The 27,067-nt window shown below is 38.7% G+C and overlaps 2 protein-coding genes across 2 annotated transcripts in view; both read right to left on the bottom strand.

Moving 5' to 3' along the window:
• Positions 1–27,067, bottom strand: part of LOC117574267 (uncharacterized) — a 44,302-nt gene that overhangs the window by 2,343 nt on the left and 14,892 nt on the right. Inside the window, exons 3-12 of the mRNA XM_034258007.2 lie at positions 20,494–20,593; positions 8,538–8,648; positions 7,528–8,371; positions 2,663–2,753; positions 1,558–2,606; positions 1,322–1,498; positions 1,062–1,254; positions 622–886; positions 385–562; positions 10–21 (exon numbers count right to left, since the gene is read on the bottom strand). Of these exons, the coding sequence (XP_034113898.1) occupies positions 10–21; positions 385–562; positions 622–886; positions 1,062–1,254; positions 1,322–1,498; positions 1,558–2,606; positions 2,663–2,753; positions 7,528–8,371; positions 8,538–8,648; positions 20,494–20,593 (3,020 nt within the window). The remainder of the gene's footprint in view (positions 1–9; positions 22–384; positions 563–621; positions 887–1,061; positions 1,255–1,321; positions 1,499–1,557; positions 2,607–2,662; positions 2,754–7,527; positions 8,372–8,537; positions 8,649–20,493; positions 20,594–27,067) is intronic.
• Positions 9,639–11,397, bottom strand: LOC117574268 (trichohyalin). Its single transcript, XM_034258008.2, has one exon. It carries the CDS (start codon positions 11,299–11,301, stop codon positions 9,703–9,705), a length of 1,599 nt encoding a protein of 532 aa, XP_034113899.1. The 5' UTR covers positions 11,302–11,397; the 3' UTR covers positions 9,639–9,702.

The following is a 27,067-nucleotide window of genomic DNA, read 5'->3' as shown; positions in this document are numbered from 1 at the left end:
TTCACCTACCCATGGGACTCACTTAAAGAAAGCATGTGAAAAGAAGATATAGTCGTTTTGTTAAATATTTTTAAGTCATTTGATGCAATATATATTCATAATTAATTAAAAAATAAAAATGTTTGTGATTTTGCTAACAGCTCGGCTTAACGGGTGTCGAGTGTTGCCAACTGTCACTATTTATCAATGATCGGTATATCGATATCGATGCAAAAATACCAAATGCAAAATGCATACAAAAATAAATTGGCCGATAATAAGCATTTATCGATTTATTCAGTTAGCTTTTTCTTTTATTTTGCGCGGGAGTGTGATTTGTAAAGTGCAATTAATTGTGTGTTTCTTAAGTGAATGTGTTAAAAAAAATGTGTTCAATGAGCTTACCCGATTGGCGGTGGCATCGGCAGCGGCTTGTCGAAGCCCTTCTTGCCCAGCAGCCAGAACGTGTTCATCATGCCCTTGCCCTTGATGTCAATGAGACCTCGCGGCTCAATCGAATAACCACCACGCGCCTCGAGACGATCGCGCGTCTCTTGCGACATGTGAATACGCCACGAAGAGCCTGCAAAGCAGCAAAGAGAATATTAACAAATGTCTGCAAGGTGAGTCCGATTTCATTACCTGTTGATTCCATTCTGGACGCCGTGTTAACAGTGTCACCAAAGAGACAATAACGTGGCATAGTTAGACCCACGACGCCAGCACAGCACGGTCCAGTGTGTAGTCCAATGCGCAGTTGCAGCGGCACACCTGGCAAATGCTTGACATTGAAGCGTCCGCTTTGATGAAGCAGATCCAAAGCCATGGTCGCAATCTGCTCTGCATGATCGGGTATTTTCACTGGCAGTCCACTTACAACCATGTAAGCATCGCCAATGGTTTCCACCTAAATGAGAGGGAATTAATCTTTGAGTGGGTTTCTACACTAGCAAAAAAGGAGTACAATTCTTTAAAAATTTATAGGTTGTTCAAATGTTCTCTTCAGAAACGTATCAAAGATTTGAATCTTCATTTTAGAACGTTTTTTTTCATTGTTTATTAGGAAGAATTTAAGTCTTTACCTTATAAACATTATAAGCATTGATGGTGGCATCAAATATGGTGTAGAGATCGTTGAGCAAGTCCACCACTTGAACGGGACTGCAGTGGGCGGCGATTGTTGTAAAACCAACAATGTCGCTGAAGTAGATGGTGACATCAGAGAATTCCTCAGGATCGACAGCCAGGCCCATTTTAAGTTTTTCAGCAACGGAGCTGGCAAGCGAAATATTTAAAGAGAATAAGATAATATTAAGATAGTAAATCGAATTTAGTTAGTTACCTTGGCAACATGCGATTCAGCAGCTGCTCAGTCTTCTTTCGTTCAATGTCCAATTGATCAGTGCGTTCCCTGATCAACTCCTCCAGATTGTTGGAGTACTTTTCAAGCATTTGGAACATGGTGTCTACAAAGTTCACTTTGCGTCCATGATTCAGCATCTTAAAGCGTTCATAGACACTAAGGGAGAAAAAGAGTTAAAGGGAAGAAAAGTGGATATAATTTGTTTAACAACTCACGAATTAAAGTCGGGACGCATGTCTGGTTGTTCGGCCCAACATTGTCGCATTATGTTGATGGCCTCCGGTGGGGCAGCGCCTTTGGACACCGATGGTCGTATCAGTGGCGGTGGCTTCTTGATTTTCGCAATGATATCATCCGGCGACAGCGAGAGCATGCAATAAGGTTCACCTCTGACCACAACCTCCTGCATAATGATACCAAAGGAGTAGACATCACCCAGTTGGGTGCCCATCTGAATGCGTCCATGCTGATGATGATGATGATGCTGTTGCTGATGCGTTTTCATGGTGCGCAGCAATTCAGGTGCCGTCCACAGCAGCTCCTTGGCATTACGTGGTCCCAGCGATATGCCCTGCGCCTCGTAAAACGAATTCAAGCCATAGTCGGTGATCTTCAACACCCAACGGGCATCGACAACACAATTCCTGGAGGTCAGAGCGCCATGAACTCGCAAAGGTGAAGCATGCAAATATCGCATGCCACGCACCAAATCCGTCAGCAGACTGAGGCGGAAAGACCAATCTAGTTTTATTTCATCCATGATTAGGACATCTTGCAGGGAGCCACGCGAACAATAGTCAAACACCATAGCTGTGCGATTGGGATCCGACAGCCAGCCTATTAAGGGATTAATGTTCTCGTGTCTCAGTCCATGCGCCATTACCAGCAGATCCATGGCCTTGGAGCGCAGCTCGGCGGAGCCATTCAAATGTATCTCCTTGAGCTGTACCAGATCTCCATTGTAGCGAGCTCGCATATCCAAATGCGCTGGATTATGTCTCGCCAGACTGCCCGTGGTCGAGGAAACACTCTTGCCATTCACCGTCACCGTTGTTGTTGTTGTTCCAGCTGCTGCTGCTGTTGCAGCGGCAGCGATGGCGCCACTATTATTGCCGGGAGCCGCTGCGCCGGGTATCACAAATCCGAGGTTCTTCAGCGAGCCAATGGAACCCTTCAGCAAATCCGGTTTATCCACTTCGGGACCACCGAATTCCTGTAACTGTTGCAGCCAGCAGCAGAGCATCGCTTCGATGCCTTCGTCCACCTGCAAAAGCCCAATTAATCCGGCCCTAAACGTTGGGTTTAAACTGTTTCGCTTACCCTACGTGAGTCCACCGGAAATACAAAGTCATTGGCCGACAGGACAATCTTGTTAGGTCCCTTTGAGAGTCGCTTGCGCAAAAAGTAATTTCTGTGGGTTGAACGCAGATAACGAACAATAAATCGCTGATACTTGAGAATGAATCTTATATGGCTAAAAGGGAAAGACCCTTTCATATGCATTAGTTATGCTTTAAGTAAGGAATATCTTCAGCATAAGCGAAAGGGAATTTTCAGCATAAGAGAAGGGAAACATTCAGCATAAGTTAGGCTAATTAAATTTTCAGCATAAAGGAAAGAAAACTTTCAGCTGATTCATGATGAATTTCAGAAGGAGATTAGTATTATATATTAGTAGAATTATAGTTAGTAGAAATAGGAGTTGCTTCAAATAAGTATCTGCCTTTTAATCAGTATAGGAAACAGTCATCTTTTTAAATCTTCTATTATATTAAATTGTTCAACCGCTAGCATTCGACTTGTAGAGACCCTTTCAGCAATACTTCATTTATTTGAAATCAATTAATTCAAGCATCACAATTGAATTATTTTCGTTTTAACAACAAAGAAACTCGACACGATCAAAAAACTCTGTTATCGCAAGTTACTTTAAAGAACTTAACTTGTCGATCTTATTGCAACTTTGTTGAGCCTTATTGACTCCAAGCAATCGAACAACAAATACTTTGGCATTGAATTGAAACTTTTTTATGGTGCTGTCAACAGTTTTATCAGTGGAATTTAACTCTTCACTTGCTTGCAGATTTGTTTTCTATTGTTATCCAAACAACTTAGTTTCACTTGTCATTCGCTGCTTCGGTCTCTCGAGTCTAGTTTTTGCACCGGCGAAAGCAACAACAGCCAACAACTTGAGCTGCAACAACTTTTAGCAATTTAAACAAAAGCTTACAACTACTTTACAGTTAGCTCAATTAACTGGAGCTGAGAATCATGCAGATTCATTGCTCTGCCTCCGCCCTCTCCTCTCCTCTTATCACCTGTACACTGTTCACCTTTTAGCTGGACTGCAAGTAAGCAAACAGTGCACTGTGCATCCATTAGCCCACAGTCAGCCCCTTTGGCTCTTGTGGCTGGACCATAAAAAGTTTTTACTGTTACGTATACATACTTACAACTAGTTGGCAATACAACGTAACGCACAGCAGGTGGCTGAGAGAGAGTGAGACCCATGGAAAACCGCAAATTCATGCAACAATTGTTAAGCCAGAAGTTTGCCACGTGGCCAATAGACGGAGAGAGAGACAGAGAGTGCGAGAGTGAGAGCGAGTCAGGTTGAGGTTAAGTGTATTATGCACATTAATGGGCTCTATCTAGACCCAGTCGAAACTCTTTGGGCACACACGTGTAACGGCTGTTAAGTAGCCTGACCCAAAAGCCCATCAAAGCGACCATTAAAGTTTTTCTATTTATGGCACAGCTTTCGGTTTAACCACGACATCACACAAAAAAAAACTTTCACCTGTGCGTTAACCGGGCTGATAATCAACGGGATCATTCAGCATAAAACAGCTGCGCGTGTGCATCATTTATAAATACCCTGTAGAGAAATTCAAGCTTTAGTAGGGTGGTTCAGTATTTTACATTCATGTTGTCACACTGTTTTGTTGGATATGCAAGTCTAAACTTTGCACAGAAAAATTAAAATGAAATGAATCTTTCTGAAGACAAAAACTGATTCCACCAAACAATAACCGAAAGTATGTTTATTGAGTTCAAAGAAAATATTAAAGTAATTTATTAATTTCAATGTCAGAAAAATTCAAATAAAATTCATTATTCTAAAGACAAAAATTGATTCCGTCAAATAACAGAAAGTATAATTCTTTCAGGTATATTTTCAGAAGATTTTTTGTACCTTAAGCTAATAATTTTTATAATTGAAAAGACTAAAATGTATTATTTATAAAATAAAATATATTTTTTATATATTTCTTTCTTAATTTATGCTAATCTATTTCAGATTTATAGCTATTCTATTTCTTCCCTCAATAACTTCAACTTTGCGCTAAAAAGTAGGCAGCACTTTTTTCCCAAAACTTGCTGAACTACAACTTGTATCACTTTTTTCACTTCCGCTTTCCAAAATTAACTTTGCAGGGTGTCTATATAGTGTTACATTAATTTGTAGCTAGTTTTATGTTTATCTTGGTCCTTTGGTCTAGTTGGGTGTCCGGCCTTGTTTTCAGTCTTTTTTTTCGTGCGGCGCACGCTAATTAAAACTTCATGAGTTGCATTTTGAGCGTCGCATTGTGTTGCCTTCAGGCCGAAACGCGAAGGCAAGCAAAAAAAAAAGCAAAGTTTTTAATTGTTGTGGCTTAAAGTTTGACGTGTAACTAGTTTAAAGGCTCTTCTGTCATTTAAAAACAGAATTTCACAGCTGCAATTAATGAGCTCAGTTGCGGGAAGAGGAATGCGAAACGCTTAAGGGAAGTGTTGCTGACATGTCAAACAGTAAATGATTTGTTTAACCGCACTTGACATGCTATTGTGTGTGTGTATGTGTAATGTATATATGTATATATACAATATGTATGTATCTGCGGCATATAAATGTCAACTGCCAGGCAACATTTTTAGTGCGAAGCTGTAACTTATGCTACGCTTTGATGATTGTAATTAATTTAATGCTTCCTTTAATGGACGGCCATGATGTAAAGGTGTGTGCGTGTGTGTCGGCATGAACACGCTCGTAATTCATCTGTGGTTCCTTTATTGATTTTCTCTAAATGATTTCAACAAGGCCACAAACTAACCAATTTGCAATTTGCATTAAATGCTATCTGATAAATTTCTACTAATTTGTGCTTTTGCTAATTAAAGGCAGCTGATTAGCAATTAGCATGTGCAGGTGATTAGCTTATAATGGCCACGAGTTTCGTTGTCCAAGGATTAATATAAATAATTGCAAACATAAATATAATTAAAAGTGGAATCAGGCATAGGTAATTAGATTTCTATGTAGAAATCAAATTTATACATTGTTAGCTCAATATGTTTGCCACATAAATCACTAAATAATTAGCAATACTGGTATTGTTATTATAATGTTTGTAATTGAAATATATATTTATTTTTATGTAAATTTAGCTTGTTAAGCCGGAAATTGCAGTTAATTGAAACACAAATAGTTTTCTTAACTAAGTTAGTCTTTGTCATAATATTTATAATTGAAATATTTATTAGAATAAATGTTTGGATGTCTGTATTTTATCCTTTTCAGTTAGATTTGTCCAACACTTTAATACTTTTGCTAAATAACAGATAATTCCTTCAACTGTCATTTATCAGACTTTCCACTTTCCACCCGGAAATTACTATTAATTGAAAAGCTAAATTTGCAACACAAACAGTTTGAATTGCAAATACAAAGTTTTGTGCTTTAATATTAAATATTTATATTAGCACTTGCCTAATGCCACACTTAATAAAATTAAAAGCTATCTAATTAAGCCTCATAACTAACATTTCAGCTATAAAATGTTGAACACCCCGCGTGCTCCTTCCTCTTCTTTTTTTTTTTGGCCACTAAAAAGCGCTTGAAATGCAATAACAGCAGCCAATTAGCAGTGGGTGGAAAGCAAAACCGAGTAAAAATCCTAATGATGAAAATTAAAATGGAAATTTGCCACGCGCAAAATATTTTATGCCCAAGTCAATGGGCGCTGCGTGGGCAAAAGATTTTTCGTAAAGCTTCGAAACAAGCATCGCCTTTTGGGCGCACTAATTGATTATTCCAATCTGGCGGCGCATTTTCCCTTTCTCCCATCTGGGAATTGAGAGCTGAAGGTGTGATCTGTGGGATGGCGTGCCACGCGAATTAAGCACAAACTGACATAAAATATTACAAATCTGAGTGCAAATAATAAACAAACAACTAATTGAACATGCTCGGAAATTTAAATATAGCGCGAGTTGTTGTCTTATGTTTATGTGGCCTGAAGCTAAAATCGATTCGAGTTGGGATTTGATTTGAGTTTTTCCAGTGAAGTTTTTAATGAATTGACAGGACATTCAAATGACTTACGACTCCTACTATGTACATATATTGATACAGGTTTTTCTGCGAATAGTTGTCATTTATTTGGAAATTTCCTTTGATATCTTTTGAGCTTAAGAAAATGCTTTCTTCGAATATGTCATATTGAAAATTACACATAATTTTTCTCTTTGTTGTTATGAGTCAAGAGTATAAGGAAGTCGAATGTTATCTACTTCTACTTTATTCTACAATTACTTATATTTCTTCTGCTTCGAATTGAAATGTATAACTTAGCCTTTATATATGTTGGTATGTCTAAAAGGTCTAAGATAGATAAATGTTGCTCACTATTTCTATCTTGACATAAGATCCTTTATGTGAATATGTTTCAGTTATTGGATGTTTGCTTTGATTTCTTTTGGAGTGTAAAATATTTGCTGCTGGGTATTGAATTATATGAAACAAAGTTTTCTTTTAAATGTGCTATAACGACTAAAGGGTCGAAAGAAGTTGAATGTTGTCTATGTAGTTTAATGTACTCAAAGTTTTTAATGTTTCTAATTCTTTTCTAAAATAAAAAACACATGTCACAGTTAAAAAATTTATGTTTTACTCAAATTGGTTTAATAACAGGGTAATTTATGATCAAGACTTTGCTATTTTAATAAGCGGATATTATTTTGTTGAAGTTAGTAATACATTTTTTGAAATTTTATGCTTTTTCTTTTAGAGTTGTTGACTCTATTAATTATATTCAATCTTAATCATAATTTTGGAAATTTTGAACTTTGTTTTTAGAGTCGTAGACTCTATCAATCATAATCTAAGTGTTTCTCGTATTATTTTGTATTAAATCTTCACTCACCTGACTGCAACGCCGACCGCAACGCTTGCGGCCACCATGATGAGGATGAGGCCAATGCATATGGCGGCTATTGTCCAACAGATGGCGCCACAGTGCCACATTTTCACGCTGCTCACCAGCAGCCATTCATCGTAGCCCGGCTGAATGGCGTGTGTTTTATAACTGCCCGCACCATTATTCTCAGCGCCATGCTCAAGAATCAACAGTGGCCGCCATTTGTATGTGGCCAGTGCAGCGTCGAGAACAATATCGAGTACCATGAAATCGTATTTTGGCATTGTTGCTGCTCCCTTAGTGGCTGTTGTTGTTGTTGTTGCAGGCGGCAATGCAATATCGGACAGCAACAAATCGTATAACGAAAACAGATTCATAAAGGGTCGCAGTTTGTTGAGGCTAGCATTTTGATGTGGCGACGGTGGCAACGTTGTCGTTGTTGTTGTTGTTGTTGTTGTGTCTTCTTCCTCTAGCTCTGGTGTTGTACGGAAATTTTGCACCATCGTCATGCCAATTCCGGCCGCATTCAAAAAGTGTCGATGCTTATCGCTTAGCAGCGTCAGCACCAACAGATTGCTGGTCACTAGTCCGGAGACGGGTCGCTCTGTGTTGCCATTAACAGTGCTATTACCATTGCTATAGCCATTTCCATTCGCATTCACATTCTGTTTCCCATTCTGATTCCCATTCCCATTGCGTGCCAAATATTTGTAGAATCGATGCTCGACATTCAATGAGCTGGCCACAATATCGATGAGCACCACTTTTGTGTGCTGCTGCTTGGCCCATTCTCGGCTCTGTAGCCAACGCAGCGTGCTATCATCATTCAACGGCGCCGTAATAATAATTGCTAAAAGTCAGTGAAGTACACACACAGAGGTGAAGAGAGAGTGAGAGATTGGGAAAAAGCGAAAAAAAAAAGAAATGAAAAGTAGTGTGAGTTGTGGTTTGGGGTTTCGTACAAAATGCATCTCGACTGCTGGCCAATTTCCATTGACAACGTTGCGTATACGTACCTCGACCCGGCTTATCCTCTTCATGCAGGTCACGTATTCGTCCGCCAATTTCGATGCGATAAGGTATATGCAAGTTGGTCGCTATGGCCAGCGGTAGGCCCCAATTGTCGTCTGCAAGTACAGAGAGAAATCACATATCGACTGTGAATAACTGTGTATGCAACGTGTGTGCGTGGCAACTGTGTGTGTGTGTGTGTGACACACACTTTCATAAAGGAAGAGAAGCCAGGCACATCCTTTATGTGATTGTGTCGCACACATGTCACACCTTGTGGTTAATGTCGTTCATGGCGATTGCCAATTTCAACTCCCATCATAGGCAACGCTTAAATTGACTGCTTCGATGCATATTTCTACTCTTTGCTTAAGATGCAACCACGATAGTTGGTGATTGCTTGGTTAAATTGTGCAAATGTTTGCGTTGAAAGACAAGAGACCTTCTCTTATATCGCTTTGCAAGAGTACACTTGCGAGTTGTTTCTAAACTTCACCTTAAAATTAAACTAATCTTTATCCATTGGCTCTGTTGATCTATTGAATTCTACGAAAATAAATGAATATTAAATAAATGTCTCTAAAACGAAGGTAAAACGTTGTGCAATATTGTTTATCACTGTTTTTGGAAAAAATTGTGGAAGCAGACTAAAGCATTAGATCTGTTTCATAAGCAAATAAATGAATATTATGTATACCAGACTTTACCGTTCATAAGATAAGGGATTCATTTCAATGCCTTATATTTTTTAACCCTTTTTATTTTCTAATTTTGTTTAGAATATTATTTCTCATTGTAAACGCACGTCTTCTTTATTTAACTCGTGTTCATAGACTGCTTCAATATTATACCTTCTATAGCATTCTATAGCATTCTATTTATTTTATAGTTCTGTTTATGTTACAATATCGCTAGCCTCATACAATATTCCCAAAATACTTAATAAAAGGGGTCTTAAACCATTTGCGATTTGCGATTTAATATAATTTAGATATTTTATTTGCAATTTGCTAAAATTTCACAAATGTTAATGATACTGATAATGATTGAAAGTTACTCATATACACAGCTGAGATAGTTCCTTTAAAATCTACATGAATTGAAATTAATTGTCAAATTTTAAACTGCTCTCCGCTTCGTAAAGTGAACCCGTAATCCAAGAGGCGCTTTCTACTTGCAGTAACAGCTTTTGAATGCATCCTTTTGGATTGTAGGCACAGCATCGCGAGGTGCAACTTCCACTATTTTGGGGGCAGCTGCTTCTGGCGGCTCATCTTTGCCGTGCTTCGCCATGTAGTCGCAATCTCGACGAGCAGCATCGGGACAAGGACACTTGTCTAAGCTGGCATTGGCAACGAGTTTGTCAAACTCCTCTTGCTTCATCGGCGCCTTGGCCACGTATTTGTTTTTGGGACAAGCAAAGATTTTCCAATTGGGATGCACAGGCAAGTAATCGGTGCCATTTTCCATGAATTGAGCAGCGAGTTGAATGCAAATCTCTGGATCATCAACCGCTTTCATCAACTTCTGTTCAAACTGAGCTTCCTCCTCGGCTTGAATGCGTTTCATTTCAATGATTTGGGCATCGAGGTCAAGACGATTCTTTGTTTGCTGGCACAGCTGCATTTGACGTGTGACTGGCGGATGCACAAAGCGATTCTCGATCATTTTGTTCTCCCGCTGATAGGCTTCATCACGCATGCGTCGCTCGATCTCCTCGCAGATCTGTTTCTTGAGCAGACTATAATATTTGGCTGCCTCTTTAGCCTTCAGACGCGCCTGCTCGGCAATGTTGTTCTTGCAGCAGATGTCCACGTGGTACAGATCATCGATGCGATCGTTCATCATCTTCTCGATGCCCAGCTCCAAGTTGCGCATGCGTCGCACATACGCAATGTATTCCAGCGTCACGCGACGCAGTTGCTCTTTGCCCAAGCGAATGCGTTCCCTGGCCTCCGCCTCGAGACGCTGGGTTTCTCTGATAAACTCTTCGTGCTCTTGCTTATCCGCCTCCCACTCGGCCAGCTGCTGGCACTTGCGTCGCCTGATCTCCTCGAGCAGCTCAAGGCGATACTTTTCCTTGTCGTAGGTGCCCAGATGATGGCCCTTATCGAACTCTTCCAGGCGCAGCTCCTCGATCAACTTGTCCACCTTGATGGTGTCGAGTCGCTTCTCTTCGAGCTCTTTTTGTCGCTTCTCTTCGTGCTCCTCCAGCTGCACCTTGAGCACTTTGCTCACCTGCTCCTGCACCTGCTCACGTTTGCGCATCTCACAGTAGTGCTGTCGATCGTATTCCTTCCAGCGTCGCTGCTCCAGCTCCAACCAATACTGCTCTCGCTCACATTCACGTCGCTGCTTGCGCAGATTCTCACGCATCTGCTCCTCAAGGCATTTCTTGGTGTTCTGCTGCTCCTTCTCTCGCATCGCTTCGCGTATTTCGTAGCAATTTAGCATCACCTGCTGCACTCGCTTCTGCTGCACAAATTCCTTGTGACGCTTGTCGCGCTGCTCCTTGATTTCGTGCAGCTGCTCTTGACGTTCGCGTATATCCTCATCGAGGCGATTGCGCACCTTGCTTGAGAACTCCTTCTCGAAGACCATTTCCTCCTTATCGAGCAGTGTCTTGAGTCGCTTGCTTCGCTCGTTGAGCTCTTCGCGAGCGTTTTCCTGCGCCTTTGTCACAAGCAGACCGATCTGTGTGTACAAACTCTTGCGATCTGTGCGCTCAATGAACTGAAAGTGTTCCGCCCCCTTGCCATTTGATTGCATTGTCAAGTTGAATTTGAAAGGAAGGTGTAAAGAACTAGCTAGTCAATTTATTTGTGTTGCTTTACGTGTTGTTTGAATTGAGTTGGAATAAGAAAATGAGTACTCAGTTGTATACAATTTGTAATTTTTTTGAAAGTACTAAAATATAATGGACTTTTGATCAATATAAACATAATAAGTATTTTACTATTAAAAGTACATTCATTGAGAATTAATAAAATTATATTTTATTTAAAATATATTAGTATTCGTTGAGTTTGTAACAAAATTATATTCTTTTTAAGAGCAACCGATTTCTTATTGCTTATGACCGCATATTGTGTTGTCCACGAGTGAAAGACATAAAACTATCTTTCCTCTAAAGTAAATGAACTCAATAAGTTCACATTTATTGTTCGTTCTTGTTAAGATGTTCACTTTTTATCCTTAGTTCATTGTTGTTTATTTGATTAGTGTCTTTATTAATTTATTTGGTTTGATTGATCTCGGCAGTAAGATAATCCTCAACAAGTAAGAAAGCTACTATCGAGCTCGACTGTGAGATACCCGCTACTCATTTTGAAAAAAATGGTTGTATTATTCTTAAAATATACCGAAATTACCACAATTGTCAGCCAAGGCTACAAAAATTGTTTCTCTTTACAAGAACAGTCTCAACTCTGAACATCAATAAACGATATACGAAACAAAAAGAACAAGCTAATTCTCTAATCAAAAAATGAACAACCAAACTTGTTTACTAAATTAAAAGAGACAGAACAATTATCTTCCTACTCTCTTACCATTATTTTTCCTGCTTAAATGCTAGACTAGCTTTACCAGGCTGTAATAAAGAGCATCACAGATGCTCGAAGCACATTTTTTGAAGCCGATTACTTTGGCTTGCAAGTGCAGAGCACTTGTAATGTGCAGCTCACTCGTTGTGTAAGGTTGCAATAAAGCACAGTAGGCTGGCTCAACTTAACCCCTTGGCATTTTCAGATCATGAAAGCCAATGGCAAGCAAACAAAGAGCAAGTGTACCGAAACACTCACACTTGCACTCGCATTCACATTCACACTCACACTTACACATACACATCTGCATATAGTTTCATGCATTGTCATGCTTAATGGCAGATTTGTGGGTGCTGGCAAAATGGGAAAATGGCAAGCGGGAAAGTGGAAAATGGCAAGTGGAAAGTGGCAAGTGGAGTGAAGTTGGTTGGCAGAAATTGCATAATTTATGGTCTTTATGAACATTGCGGTAAAAGATGTCGCAATACAGTGGGCGCTAAATGTCAACGGCAACGACGGAAAATGTTCATGCTTGTACATTAATTGCCAATGAACAGGCGAAAAGTGTGAGCTAATGAGACATTACGCATACGCAGCATTGTCGCAAGCGTTTAACGCAATTGTCGGCAACATTTTGGTTGATGTTCCTCTCGTTTATTTATGTGTGTTGTTGTTGAATGTGGCAAAAAATGGAATTAAGCACATTTCGTGGGTGCAAAGTGTGGCACTGCATTAAATATTTATAATATACAGACACAACCTGTTGTTGTTTTTTTGTTGATGTTATTTCAACTGCTCACTGTGTTTGTTTTTCTGCGTTGCTTTTTTTTTGCATTCAAGTTGCTTCAGGCTGTTTTTTCTACCAGAAGAGCATTTGGCACTTGTTGTTGCTGTTTCAGCTGATGTTGCTGCTGCTGTTGCTGATGTTGCAGCTGCTTGCCTTAACTCAATTAGCAATGCAGCTGACACACTAATTAACTGAGTTGCACGCTGAAAGCTTGTACAACTTTTGGCCAGCTGCTTGCACCTTCACACACACACATACACATGGGGAAAAGTTGATGCCCGACGACGTCTCTTGTCAACTGTCGCGACTCGGCTCTCAGTTTTCCCTGGCGTTTCTCGCAATATTGGCAAGCGCATGTGTTTGCTCAAGTACAAAATTGTGCAATTACGCAACGGCGACGCTGTCAACAAGCTGCTTGCTCCTTCACATTGCCAAGCTCACAGTTCTCAGCTCTCAGTTTTGCAGTTTACAGTTTACAGTTTGCAGCACATGATTTTCGTCTATATAGGAGTATCGTATTTGTTTTTGCTTTCATTTTCAGTTTCAGTTTTACTTTTGTTTTTCTGTCACCACATTGCACGCTGCAGCTGCTGAGAAAGTTTGTGGCTGCTTCTTAAGGCAATTTTACATAGTTTTCTCGCTACGTTTAAGCTCTTTCTCTCTCTTTGGCAAGGTTGCGCAAGTTGAGAAAGTGCAGCAAAGTGCAGCAGAGTTGCCACAATTTAATAACAATTGCTGGATGTAAACAAAAGTATGAACATTGTTAACACAGCTCTTGTTGCTTAATACAGTTTACAAATCATTTTATGGTCTTAATTGAAGTAGAGATTAGCAGTGGAAGTAACTTAATGTACTGGATTGTTGTTTGAATTAACTTGACAAATTAAACTCACTAATAAGTAAATTTTTAATTTTGAGAAAGGATTATTATTGCTCTTAAAAATGAATTGACTTGAAAAGTAAATTGGACAATTTATGGTCAATTAAATTGACTTAAGAAATTAAATTTAATAATAAGTAATTTTCATTTTGAGAATAGATTATTATTGCTCTTAAGATTGACCTTTGTATTTAAGTTAAATTAAAAGTAAAGTGCACAAATATTGACTAATGTTCGTTAAATTGACTTGAGTAATTAAGCTCAATAATATGTAAATTGGCTAGTTTTGATTGGATTATTATTAGCATTATAAGTTAATCAAGCATTTAAGATAGTAAAATGTGAATGAGAAATTTTCCAAGATTATTATTATCCTTTAAACTGACTTTAGTAATTAAACTACAATAAATAATTTATAAATGGGCAGGATTTGACTGGATTATTATTGGCATTAATATTGGCTTAAGTATTTAAGAATATGAAATATTATTGTCCATTAAACTGACTAATTATTGACTAGATTGTTATTGTCTTTTAAATTGATTTTAGTAATTAAATTCTATTATCAGATAGGAGCGAAAATGCCCCAACTAAATGCTAGTCTACATAGATAAAATGCTAAAGTTAAACTTGGCTGTACATGTTTTTCTATAAGTGTAGTTAAGTTTTAAGTTTTTTTTTTTTTTTTTTTAGTTAAGATATATTTTTGCTGTTCAATCTTCATCAGCTGTCAAGCTAACTTTCTTAGACCATAAGTCAAACGTTTCTCACAGCCTGTTAGCGACTGAAAATCAAGGCAACGTTAAAAAACAAAAGATTTTCTTTACACCAAACAAATGCGATCGCGCTGTAAGCCGAACCTTGTTTTCGAAACAATTTCCTTGCCGGGTTTTTTTAAATTTGAAAAATTTGCATAGCAATTCAATAAGGTTTTTGCTCTGCTTTTTCTGATGCCATGCGAACGCATTTCCGTTGAATTTTTTCTTATACAAACACACTCACACATAGCACACAGCACTGACATAATCCTAATGCATTTCTATGCAAATAACACAACACGCATACGCCACGTGTGACATGTGCTGATTGCATTCGAGTTCTGCGGCATGTAACGAGTGTCGCCGTCAACTGCCACGCCCCCATGTGGGTCTGCCTACTGTTTTTATGCCGTGCAATGTGGCCATATCAATTTATTTACCAAACCTGGCCATTTATTTCAAATGTGCAACAAAAGAAAAACCCAAAAAAATGTACTAAAATAAACTAAATCAAATGCTATGCAAGGAAACGTGCAGCACATGGAATTTATTTCATTTACGCTTGAAATTTTATGTGCACGATGAGGTTTCCACTGTGACCGTTTTTCCGGCTCGCATTATTTCGATTTTTCAGTTTTCCAAGCGAACATTTTTTTGTTATTTTTTGAGGTTGCTTTTAGCATTTGAATTTTTCTATATTTTTCTGTGTGTGTGTTGATTGTAAATAACATAGCTCGGTTGACCAAACTGGCTGCAATGTTTGTGCATTTTGTTGCCACACCCACACAAACATACACCCACACACACACCTATGCACATATAAATAAGCACACCCATAGTGTTATGCACACTAACTAACTTACACAACGTGCGGCAATTTAAATTTTGAGCACCACATGAATATTTAAATGCATAAAATGAAAAAGCACAAATGCAAATAGTCGTGTGTGTATGTGTGTGTGTGTGTGTGTGTGAGCATAAGCATATGCAAAGTGCAGACAGCTGGCGTTAAGTATGCGCTTTTTACCTACCGTGCACAGAGATGGCCACAGAATGCGCCTTCCCATTGGCCTTGACAAGCGCACAGAAAAAGCAATGCAATGAGTCGAGTCGAGTCGAGGCAAAAGCACAACCACAATGCCAAGTGCACTCGGTTTTATGCCTATCTTATCTTTTTTTGTTTAATAATTGCACACAACAATTACGCATGATATTTGCTGCTTTAACTTTTGTAATAAATCAACCTCTTTTAGTTTTTGTTGAGCTTAGTAAATCTCAAACTACTTTTAAGTTTGCTAAGTAGATTATAAGTACTTCCAGTTGATATAGTTTGCACTAAATCAACCCATATCAAAGTAGCTTAGCGTACCCTAATCGCGTGCTTAAACCCCTGCTCATAAATGCTAACTGAAACTATATGTATAAGCAAGTTCTCTCTGGGGTCCAACGTGTGGTGTCAGTGCTTGAACACATGTTCCATTAAGCTGTCATTAAAAATGCTTTAAAACTGTAACCGAAAATGGGACCCCAAAAGCCAAAAGCAACTCGCATTAATACTGCCATGAGCAAAAGTTAAATTTCTCAACTTAAATATTTATGCACTCACACACAAAAAGAGATGTATGGTATACTATATAGTGAAAGCTGGGACAGGGAGACATTAAAATAAAGTTATAATTCACTTAACGTTCCAGCTGGCAACTGTGCTGAAAGATATGCGCCATAATATTATATAAAAAAAACACTAAGAATTCTGCCTGTAAAGTGAGGAATGAAAACATACTCTGCACACGCAGCGTATACTTAATTTTTGAAAAAAAATAAACGTAACATTTGCAGGCTAAGCTTGAAATTGGGGGAATAAATTGTTGAAAAGTCAACATTTCAACGTATTAAAGTGAGAGAAGAGACAAAACGTAGTAAAGAGATGCCCTGTTTATGCGGCGTATACTTAATATTAAAGGTAACTTAACATTTATGCTGTATAATGCGTATACTTGATGTTAAAGAACTAGTAAACATCGACTTTATATATTTCAGAGCAAATAGTTACTATTTTTGATTAATGATGTGTATACTTGATATTGAAAGAGCTAGGAAAAGATCGAATTTAGATAACTATTCATATAAATGATACTACTTTGGGAATATCTAGCAGTAAAGACAACTTGTGTGGTTTATTATGTATACGTAAGTCAACTCGTTGAAAATATCAAGTATACGCAAGTGTGCAACACGCCTTCTGCTATTAAATTCTAGGGTAAAACTGCACATAGACCTCACTTGATGGCACTCTGCTCTTATCAATGGGCGACACGCAGCCAAGTAACAGTTTGTTAATTATGCAAGTGAATATTAAGTTAATTATACATTTGAATGCGTGCGCCAGACCTTCCAGCACACACTTAAACACACACACACACCGAGCAAATATGTATCAGTGCTTGTTTTCGTTATGCGACGCTGTTCACTAGACAAACTTTTTGTTGTCTATTGGAATGCAATTAAAGTTTCAAATTGCATCTGTCGCCATATTCTTGCAATTTGCATAATACAAGTGATAAAAAAAATCGCTGTGCGAAACTTTTGCTTTTGCTTTTGCGAAAGTAGTTTAAATTGATTGACTCTTTGTCAACAGTTGTTGCTATTGTTGTTCTCAACTACTTTGTATCGCAATCGCAATCACAGTGAGTCCCCAAGCTACTAGATAGAGATGCTCGTAGATTTCTTTTTGTATTTGAATGCGATACAAGTCGAAAGTGATATTCAAAGCACAGAGCTGATGCAATCAATTTTGGCATATGGCTACCCAAAGGCTCCGTAAGACACTTAGGCACCTTTTATGGTCTCAAGTCCATTAGCTGTCACTTAGCGTAAAACAAATCATAAATAAAATGCGCCTCGGACATGACAACCAATTGACTATGCCAGGCGAGAGCTCAAGCTAATTATGTTGTCATAAAAAGCAGCTCACAACGAGGAGAGCGAGAAAGTCTGCTCGCTTCTTAGATACTCTGTAGCCGATTTCATAAATGTTTGCTACGCACAAGTTAATATGCCTCTGCTGCGTGTGTACATGGCATAATGATATTGCTAAGTCAAATGAAGGAGCTGTTTGGCAAAGTCTGAGCCTGGCACATAACGTTAATTGTTAAACACTCGAGATTAATGTCAGTGCCTCGGAGAAATCTATGAGCTGAGAATGAGAGACAGAAAGAGAGAGCTCTTTATTTTTAGTATGAGCATAAGTCTCTGGAAATATGTGAAGCTCGATGTCTGGTCAACAGCCGTGTTTATTGGCTATTTATGGACAGAGATGTTGCCCCATTATTCATAAAAATGTTTGACCAAAATGCGCACGCACATCCCAAAAGGAATTACTCTTACATTTATTTCTCTCTGCACTTCTTTTACCATCATATATGTGTGTGTGTGTGTGCATAAATCAGAGAAAGTGAGTGTGGCCTCCGTTTACCCAACTAAGCGGCCATCAGGGTACAAACTTCTCTTTCCTCCTGACTTTTACGGCACAGTTGGTGTCTGTGTGTCCAAAGCCCGCTGACCATTCGGGACTTCCCAACTGGCTCACGTACCGAAAGTTGAGAGGCTGGTTTAAGAAATTTATGATGTGGTATACACAAAAAAATGAAGCAGGAAAATAAAGAAAATAAAACAAAGCATAGGTATTTGTTATAGGCCGTTTGCCTGGTCAGCAATTAGTTTTTTTTTGTTGCTCTCTATTTCCTGAAACCAGACAAATTAAACTAAGGCAAAAAGCATATCATATAAATGTGTGTGATAAATCAACTGTTGAGAGATAACTCAAAGGCTATGCGAGTATATTTGATTAGGCTTATCTATCTAAAAGACTTTAAGAGCGAGTGAAATGGTATTTCATTTATATTTTGATTCAATTCCCACAATGGCAGCGATAATATCTTAAATAAGTGATTCATCAATTTCATTTAGATGGCAGGATATTGTTCGGAAGTGGTTTGTCTCTATTAAGATATCTTCAAGTGGAGAACAAGAAAAAATGCGGAAATTAATAAAGAAGTTTAAGAATTTTATTTGTTTCTTGTGCTCAAGATAAAACGCATTTTATGCACAGAAATTCTATTAGCTTATTTTTATTGTGATGCAGCCTCTAAACTTTTGATTGGTTGCCTATCTGGAGCAATCTTCGATTTGCCCTTAAGCAGTGAAATTGAACTCAACTCGAGCTATCTTTAAGACTATTAAAGCTCAAGATTTTGAATTTTGCAATTCGATTTTGGGTGTGGCAATCACTTTGCTTGCCACTTTGCCCCTTTTTGCCAACATCACGTTTGTTTTTTGCCCTGTTTTATTATGCGTTCTGCGGTTCTTGGTTTTTTTTTTGTTGTGGCAGAGTGTGAGCATGTAGTAGAAGCTGCTTTAACTGCTTGGCTGACTGATTTTATTAGCTGGCAATGCGAGAGAGTTTGCTCGCTCTCTCTGTCCCATTTCTCCTACTCCTGCTCCACTTGAGACTCGCAGCTGCTGTTGTCCTGGCTGGCAGCATTTGTTGTCCATATAGTTATGACGTCTGGAATTGGGTTTTGTTATCGCTCGCCTGTTTGGCTAGCAAATTTACATTTTTCCCTGGCATTCTTCGCTTTCTTTAGCACACATTTTGTCCTGGCTTTGCTTGTGCCATTTCGTGTTAGATATTCAGCTGCTGCTATTGTCGTTGTTGTTATTTTATAACTTTGTTTTTATACAATTTCTCAACTGATGTCACATAATTTACAATTTTTGCTTTGCCGGGAGGGTCAACAAACTTGCCAAACGACCAGAAATAGCAAATACTTAAGTTTATACGACAGCTTAAGCAACTAGTTTACTGCACTCACATACACATTCATACATATGTGTATTCATATCGAGTGTGTAAACAGAGGACAGTTCGAACTCAGTGTTAGTCTGCGTCTGTTTGAGTTTGGACGACGCTTTAACGCCTGTTTGTATGCCAATAAACATTTAATTTTATGAGCTGTGTCGCTCGCTCGAACTGCTGTCTAATTAATTAATAAGGCTGGCAATGACTGTGTCTCTCTTTTCGATATCACTTCATTTTGTTTGCCTGTCAGATGTTTATCTTTGCTGTTTAATCTTTAATTGATTGCACGCAGCCGATGGCAGCAGGCAGCTGCTTTAAACGCATTAACTATGCGAGGCGATGCGATGCGATGCGAGACGATGTCAGGCTAGCCTTTGGTCCTGTTGGTCATGAGATTAGCTCTTGCCACCTAATTAAATCTCAAATGCAGCAGCGCAACAATCTAATGGCCGTGTGTGCTGTTTGTTCTGCTGTCAACAATTGCGCAAATACGCACAGTTTGTAGATACGCCCACAAACACACACAGGCACACACACAGTTGTACACGGTCGACTGGGGCTCAACGTTAATCATAATAATGTCACCACTAATTGCATTGCGTATACGCACACGTGTACACGCTGACTTGACTACGACTGCTACGACTGCTTGTTTGCCGGCAGCTTTATCCCAACGGAGCGAGAGAGAGAGAGAGAGAGCGAGAGAGAGAGAGAGATAGAGCGCGTAGCTTGGCATCTTAATAACCGGCTCATAATTTGGCATTAGGTGGGCGCTTCCGACCCCTTGAGATCGCATTTAACATTATGCAGCTTTGTCTGGATAATAAGTTATTTAAGCAGCTTGCAATCGGATTGTCAATACATTATTTGCGCTTAAATAGTCTTATTGATTGCGTTAAATTGTTCAAGTTTTAAACAAACGTCATTTCGTATTTTCAATTTCAATTTCACAGTGGTTCATTATGTCTGTCATTAATGTCTGCCAGTTGTTGGGCTGGGCAAAGAAAAGCAATTTAATGCAAATTAATGCAGACAGTTTCATTTTCGCAGCATTGCGAATTATCAGCTATTAAATCGACAGAGTTGTAGTCGTAGTAGGTGGGAGGAAGGTGAAAAGAAAGAAAACTTACCGCCAACATAGATGTCAACCTGCGTCCAATTCAACTTGCTGGCAATACTGCGCACGGCCAGGGAAATTGCCTCGAATGATGGCAGAAAATTGCTCGAGATCTGTAAAATAAGATATGGCAAATGTTAAAAAGCGAAAGAAAAGGAAACGAACATAGAATATAAACCCCACTAGCTAGCTAGCTAGCTGTCAGTGTAAGCCATTTTAATTTTTTTTTCTTCTGCTGCTCTTTTTATACCCGTTACCCATAAGGCAAGGGGGTATTTTAACTTTGTGCCTCGATGAAATGTATGTAGCTATAGTATATACGGACGGACAGACAGACAAACAGACAGACAGACATGGCTATATCGTCTTGGCTAAATATAATATATATGTTCTTGACGAGTGTCGACAGCCAAGACGATAGAGCCATGTCTGTCTGTCTGTCCGTCCGTCCGTATGATCTACCTAGATCTCAGACACTATAAGAGATAGAGATATAATTTTTTTTCGACATCACTTGTTATGTTTGCACGCAGATCAAGTTCGTTTCAAATCGATTATTTGAAGCAAGAATCTAATTGACAATCGATCATTTTGAACGCCTACTGGTCTTAATTGCTTTGGAAATCTGGTATATTTTGTATACATATGGTATATATTGATATACTACCAAATAAAGCTTTTGGTATATTTTTATATACGGTATATTTTGAATGTAATACTATTTCAAAATACCAAATATGGTGTTTGATATATTTTCATTATTTTTTGTTGTATTTATTTGGAATCTTTGAAAATTAATACTGTTATTTTTCTTCTATTTAATATACGTAGCGGGTATCTTACAGTCGAGCACACTCGGCTGTAGCTTTCTTTCTTTTTATTGTTGCTTCGTCCAACATTTGTTGGCATTTTCGTTTTCGTTTGCGTTTTCGTTGTACCTTTTGTCTGATTAGAAGCGTGGAAATGTAAAGCTAAATAATGGTAGTTTCGCTGTTTGTTAAACTTAAACAAATTAAATGCTTAAGCGCAGGAAGCGAAAGAGACAACGAATTGTGTCTATAATAAAAATAAATTATGATTAGAAGGAAGAGATTTCATTTATTTTTAGCTTGCGCTTAATGGTAATTTACGTATTGACTAAACTTTGACCTCAAAAACACAATGAACGAATTTGAGTTTAATATAGAACCGAAAATTATGTTGGCCCTGAGTTATTTACGAGCCTTGTCAGACGGTCAAATCGACCACATTACTACTCTAGACAATTCAATCAGGTTTAATCAAAGCATTAGACTCCGATGTGAATTATGTTATGTGGTTGGGTTCTACGTTCTGCGCTATGTGCAACTCGGGGCGTATACGCAACGAACAACACACAACAAAGTTCAATCAATAATCAAGCTGCTCTCCCCGCCCCGCCCTACACTCAAAATATTATCGTGCTCAGGCATAAAAAGGTCTCTGCCCGTTGTTGTTGTTGTTGTTGTTGCTGGCGTTGAGAGTGAAAAAATATTCGATATTGTATTGGCATTGATGAGGGGCCAACTTTTTGGGTGTTGCGTTTGGGTTTGAGTGTTGGTGAATGGCAAGCCAAGGGGCCAGCACGTAGCTTTAAGTTATTTGGTACCTTTTTGACCTTTTTTTTTTTTCGTTCGGACTGTTTCTCACATTTTTGTTTGGAGTCATTTGTTGGTCTGATTTGAGTTTGCGCCCTGGACAGCGAGCCCAAGTTCTTGGTTGTTGTCTAGCTGCCTGGATGACTGACTGAGCGGCTGACTGAATGCTTCGCTGCCGTCTTCTCTTCTCTTTTCTCCTCCTCCCGCTTGGTCGCTTCATTATTTTGGCAGACGAAATAAATTGAAAAACGTTTGAAATACGTTTAGGCAGCTCTCTCAACGGCAGCACATACAATTTTCTACAAAATTGAATTTTAAACTCGGCAACAGGAACAACGGAAGCAATCAGCTTGCCCAGTTCTTGTGAGGGGGGGAATTGCGGGGAGTGTGCTGAGACTGATGTGATTAGGCAATGATTTGCCATTTTTGTATACTTGGCCGTTCTTTTCGTTTCTTTTCATATTTTTGTGTAAATTATGACACATAAATAAAAAGGCACAATGGCGATTACTTTTGCGTTGTTGTGCAACAGTGCGTATACTTAATAAGAGGGACATCAAAATTAATGCTATTGATTTGCGAGTGAGAAGACGGCAGCACTTACAGTGCATTAAACCTATTCATAACTTTTAAAGAGAGTTTAACGAATGTGTCAGGCGATTGCTTAACACATTTTTTTGTTGGCAAGAAATGCTGTAATTAATTTTTGGAGTATTTACGTAACTTACTCGCATCGATGCGAGAAATAAATGGAAACGCATTACGAAGTGCAACACACACTTGGCATCAGAGTGCATTTTCGATGTCTATTGACACAACGTGACCAGCCATCGCAATTGCAGCATTTACTCCCAGCTGCACTTGAGGCATTTTTGGGTGGAATTGTCTTTTAGTTTTATTGTCGCACACTCGCTTTCGCCTTCGTTTTCGCCTTCGCTTTCGCCTTGGACTTGGCAATCGCATTTGCGCTGCCACTTTGTTTTATTGTTGTACACTTTGTTAAACATTCAATCAATTTAATTAATTGCCACATAGAAAATGCTAAGCCAAATGAGAATGAAATCGACTCGAATTTGTATTGTATTCTTTTCTCTTTTTTTTTTTTGTTGTGCTGCGGGAAATGAGTTTCCGTTGCCATCGCTTCGTTTCCTGCTGGCTTTCTTTTTTTTTTTTTTTTTGTGCTTTGGCACAGGTGAATCGTTTGCTAAGCAGCCAAAATCCCATGCAAAGAAGGGCCAAGAAGCGTGCCGTAGAATCAACATTAATCACAGCTCAGCAAATATTTGACATTTGTATGCTCCCTAGGATTCCGCCAGGGAAGCAACGTTCGTCCCTCGTTGCCCATGGCGTATTCTTATTCTCAAGTTGACCCCCAAGCAGCGTCACTTATTTGCCTCCCTATCATCCTTTAGGAGAGGAGGAGCTCCTCTCTCATTCTTTTTTTTTCTGTTACATTCTTTTGCCTTATTCTTACGGCAGCTTTTGCATATTTATTCACATGTTAATAATTTAGTTTAAACACCCGGCGCATATTTATAGGAAATTTAAGTTGTTGTCCACAAATTTATTTTGCTTTTATTTGCTAAGAGTATTTTTATGCTTTGTGGCAGGCATAACTTAAAGGCTTTGGGTATTGATTGAAATAATTATAAATGTAACTAAAAGACAACTTGAATTTCATCTTTCAATCAACTAATGCTTTAACTATGCGTTGAAAATATAAAATGTCTTAAAGGATGTTAATTTAAATGATTATAAAAGAAGCTCAAAAACTTGATTGATTTGCTTAAAGAAATAATGAAAAGGAAGATCAGAAATCAGCTAAAGCTTTAAATATGCGTTGAAGTTGTAAAATGTTTAAAAAGTTTGTATTTACACTTTTTGCATAATATTTACCGCCGTTGCTGTTGCTGTCAATGTTGTCATCTTCAATAAGCAACAGCAGCAGCTGTCGTTTTCAGATAAAAATTAATGTGCGCCCACTTTTTTATATGCAGTCATTATTATCAATATACAATAAAAGGCAAAAGTTGTCCCGGCCACTTAATTTGCTGTCATTTAACTGAAAATAAATGGCAAAAACATGCTTCACATTAAATGTGAGCAAGTTCTTCTCCATTTTGGTCAACACTTTTTGCTTTGAGCTCGTTTCTTTTCGATTTGATGAAGCACAAAATGCAGAATACTATGGGAAATAAGTGCTTTTTATTGTGTGGCAAAGTGTGTGGCAACAAGCATTGAGGTGCCATAAAGTTACACAAAACAACAAATCGATTGATTCACAGATGCAAATCAGACACACACACATATAGTACTCTCTCTCTATGACAGCACGTGCTGCTGAGTCCAAAATTGTTTTCACTTTCGTTTAAGCACATGGCAAATTTGTGTGTGTGCTTCCGCTTCCGCTTTTCCGCTTTTGCCATGTTGTTTTGCATTACGAAATGTTTGTTTGATGTCTTTCAATGCCCTGCCAAATTGGTTTTTAATGCCAATTCACTATTCTTTCGGCTGCTTCCTTTTCCTCTCACAATTCATTTTCATCATCTGCATCTGTGCAGCTTCGACTTTCGTTGAAATTTATTTGATTTTCTCTGGTAATCTATAGTTTGACTTAGGTAAACTGATATTATGTGTGCTCTCTCTTTCTTTCGTAAATGTTTTGATTTGTTTGCTTTGTGTTTTGCCATCCCAAAAAAACATATTACATGTATAGCTTGATTTAACAAATATTTGTTGCTTCTTTCTTTACTATATTTGACTGCTTGTTAACAAGCGTCAGAGATTTTTACTTTGTCAATTTAGGCCAAAGGGCCAACAACAACATTTTTTGTTTGCAAATTTTTTGTTATGCCCAATTATGGAGCACACAATTGTTGCTCCCTAATGATACCTTCGTTTCATTTATGCTCGCCTCTCGCTTTATAAATAATTGAGTGGCACATAAGTGACCAGGCATTTGTGTACCTTTTTTTTTATTTTTATTATTTTAGAGGGACTACAAAAAAGGGTTCTTCACATAATAAGCAGCCTCATTGAATTTATGATGATGATTTTGTTATGCAAATTGTCTCGTCATTGAGTGCATGAACACTCACTCGAAGAGGAGTGCAATTAGTGAACAGTCTTGAAAAATGTTGAATAAGTCTTGCACTTGTCATTCTCCAGCTAATTGCCATTTAAGACAGCTTGACATTTGGCCACGACGACCACACGCAACTGTCAACAGGCTGAGCTGAGCTGAGTGAAAGCCAAGGCAAAGTCTGTTGTGGCTGCCGCCGCCTGGCATTGGCTTACGATATCAAAAGACAGACGCGAAGCAGCTGAAAATTGTCAAGGCAAAGTTATGTAAGTAGCTCACTCGCTTGCTTTCTGCTTTGCTTGCTTGCTTGGGGTAATTGTTTGATATTAGGAATCTGATGCCAAGCCAAAGGATATCCTTTTTCGTCTGCTCCGCGTTGGCATTCATTTCACTTTAAAATTTAATGAAATTGAAGCTGTTTGTGTGACTTTTCACAAAACATTTAATTGCTTGCCACAGAGAGTGAGAGAGAGAGAAGAGAGAGAGGCGTTATCCCGGCATGGCTTATGCACACTCTTAAGCCAAGTGGCAAACACTTTGACTCTGGCAGCCACTCGCATGCATCATGGTTTGTCATCCGGGTGCTACATTAAATATGCATGCCACCATATCACATTCACATCCTCTCTCTGCATTCACCTGTGTGCGTGTGTGTGTGTGTGTTGAATTGATTTTCGATGCGTATCACGCAAATTAAGAACAATTTCATTTTCATTCGACTCGGCTCATGTGATTGGCATATTTGATTAGCCCTCGGGCAAAGAGCAACGACGAAACCAAAAACCGAGAACGAAACAAGCCAGCAAAGCCAACGTCGGAGTCGGTTTGCCTGGCATGCCGAACAAACACTGAAACCAATTAAATTCCATCAAAATTAACTTTCATGTGTTTTCACATTGCGTATACGCAATGCTGTGCTGTGCAGTTGCTGCAGCTGTTGCAGCTGTTCAACTTGCTCGCCACACACTATATATAACAATTAATACATTTGCTATGCACAACGAATGACTCTTAAATTGCTATAACATTAAAAATCCATTAAATTTGATATGCAAACAGTCGGTTGTTAATATTTAAGCACACGCCCAGCTCCGAAAACAAGCTCAAAATTATTAATTCATGGAAATTTTCTGTGACAGTGCAAAAACACTTTACACAACGACACCTACGACAGCAAAACTCATTAGAACTGTGATGAATTGGACACATAATATTTGACTTTCATTAATGAAATGCAATTTCTAGAATACATTAATAACTATGTTCAACATTGCTTGCGACTCAATGGAATTGCAAATAAATGTTGCTGGCTTTTGATGCAATTTTAAGCGGGAATTTTCCACAAAGATTTACTCTTTTTTAATAAGAATCAATGTCTCGTGGGTATTTATATATTAAATAAATATTCAGAACTTAGCCCACTTAGTGGCATGTCAAATCTGTTACCGCAAATGCCCGCTGTGCGCATTTACCACATGTGGGACATGTCTGCTCGTGTGGTCTGCTGCTGTTGTTGTTGTTGCTGTTTCTTGTGTTGTTGTGTTGTTGTGGTGCAATGACCCAAGAGCTTATCGCAGCGCCACAATAAACAAACCAATTGCCAGCATTGAGCTGATGCTGGCAAACAAAGCTCCATTTGCTTTGCCATTTACTGCAAAATATTACGTATACGTAAAGTGTATGCTTGCTGTGTGTTTTCGTCTTCTTCCAGCGTCAGCGTCAGTTTCAGCTTACATGGCAACTGACTGCAATGAAGCGACAAAGCAAAAGGAGAGCGAGATAATGATAGAATGGTGTGGCATGACATTCTGGCAGCAGTTGCACAGCAAGTCTTTCTTATTGCCAGCATGCACACACCACACCACATCCTATCCATCCACACAAAGGGA

Source organism: Drosophila albomicans, chromosome 2R (genome assembly GCF_009650485.2).
Source record: "Drosophila albomicans strain 15112-1751.03 chromosome 2R, ASM965048v2, whole genome shotgun sequence".
Classification (NCBI taxonomy): domain Eukaryota; kingdom Metazoa; phylum Arthropoda; class Insecta; order Diptera; family Drosophilidae; genus Drosophila; species Drosophila albomicans.
The sequence above is the reverse complement of the archived record's forward strand: the minus strand, read 5'-3'. Positions and strand labels throughout refer to the sequence as shown.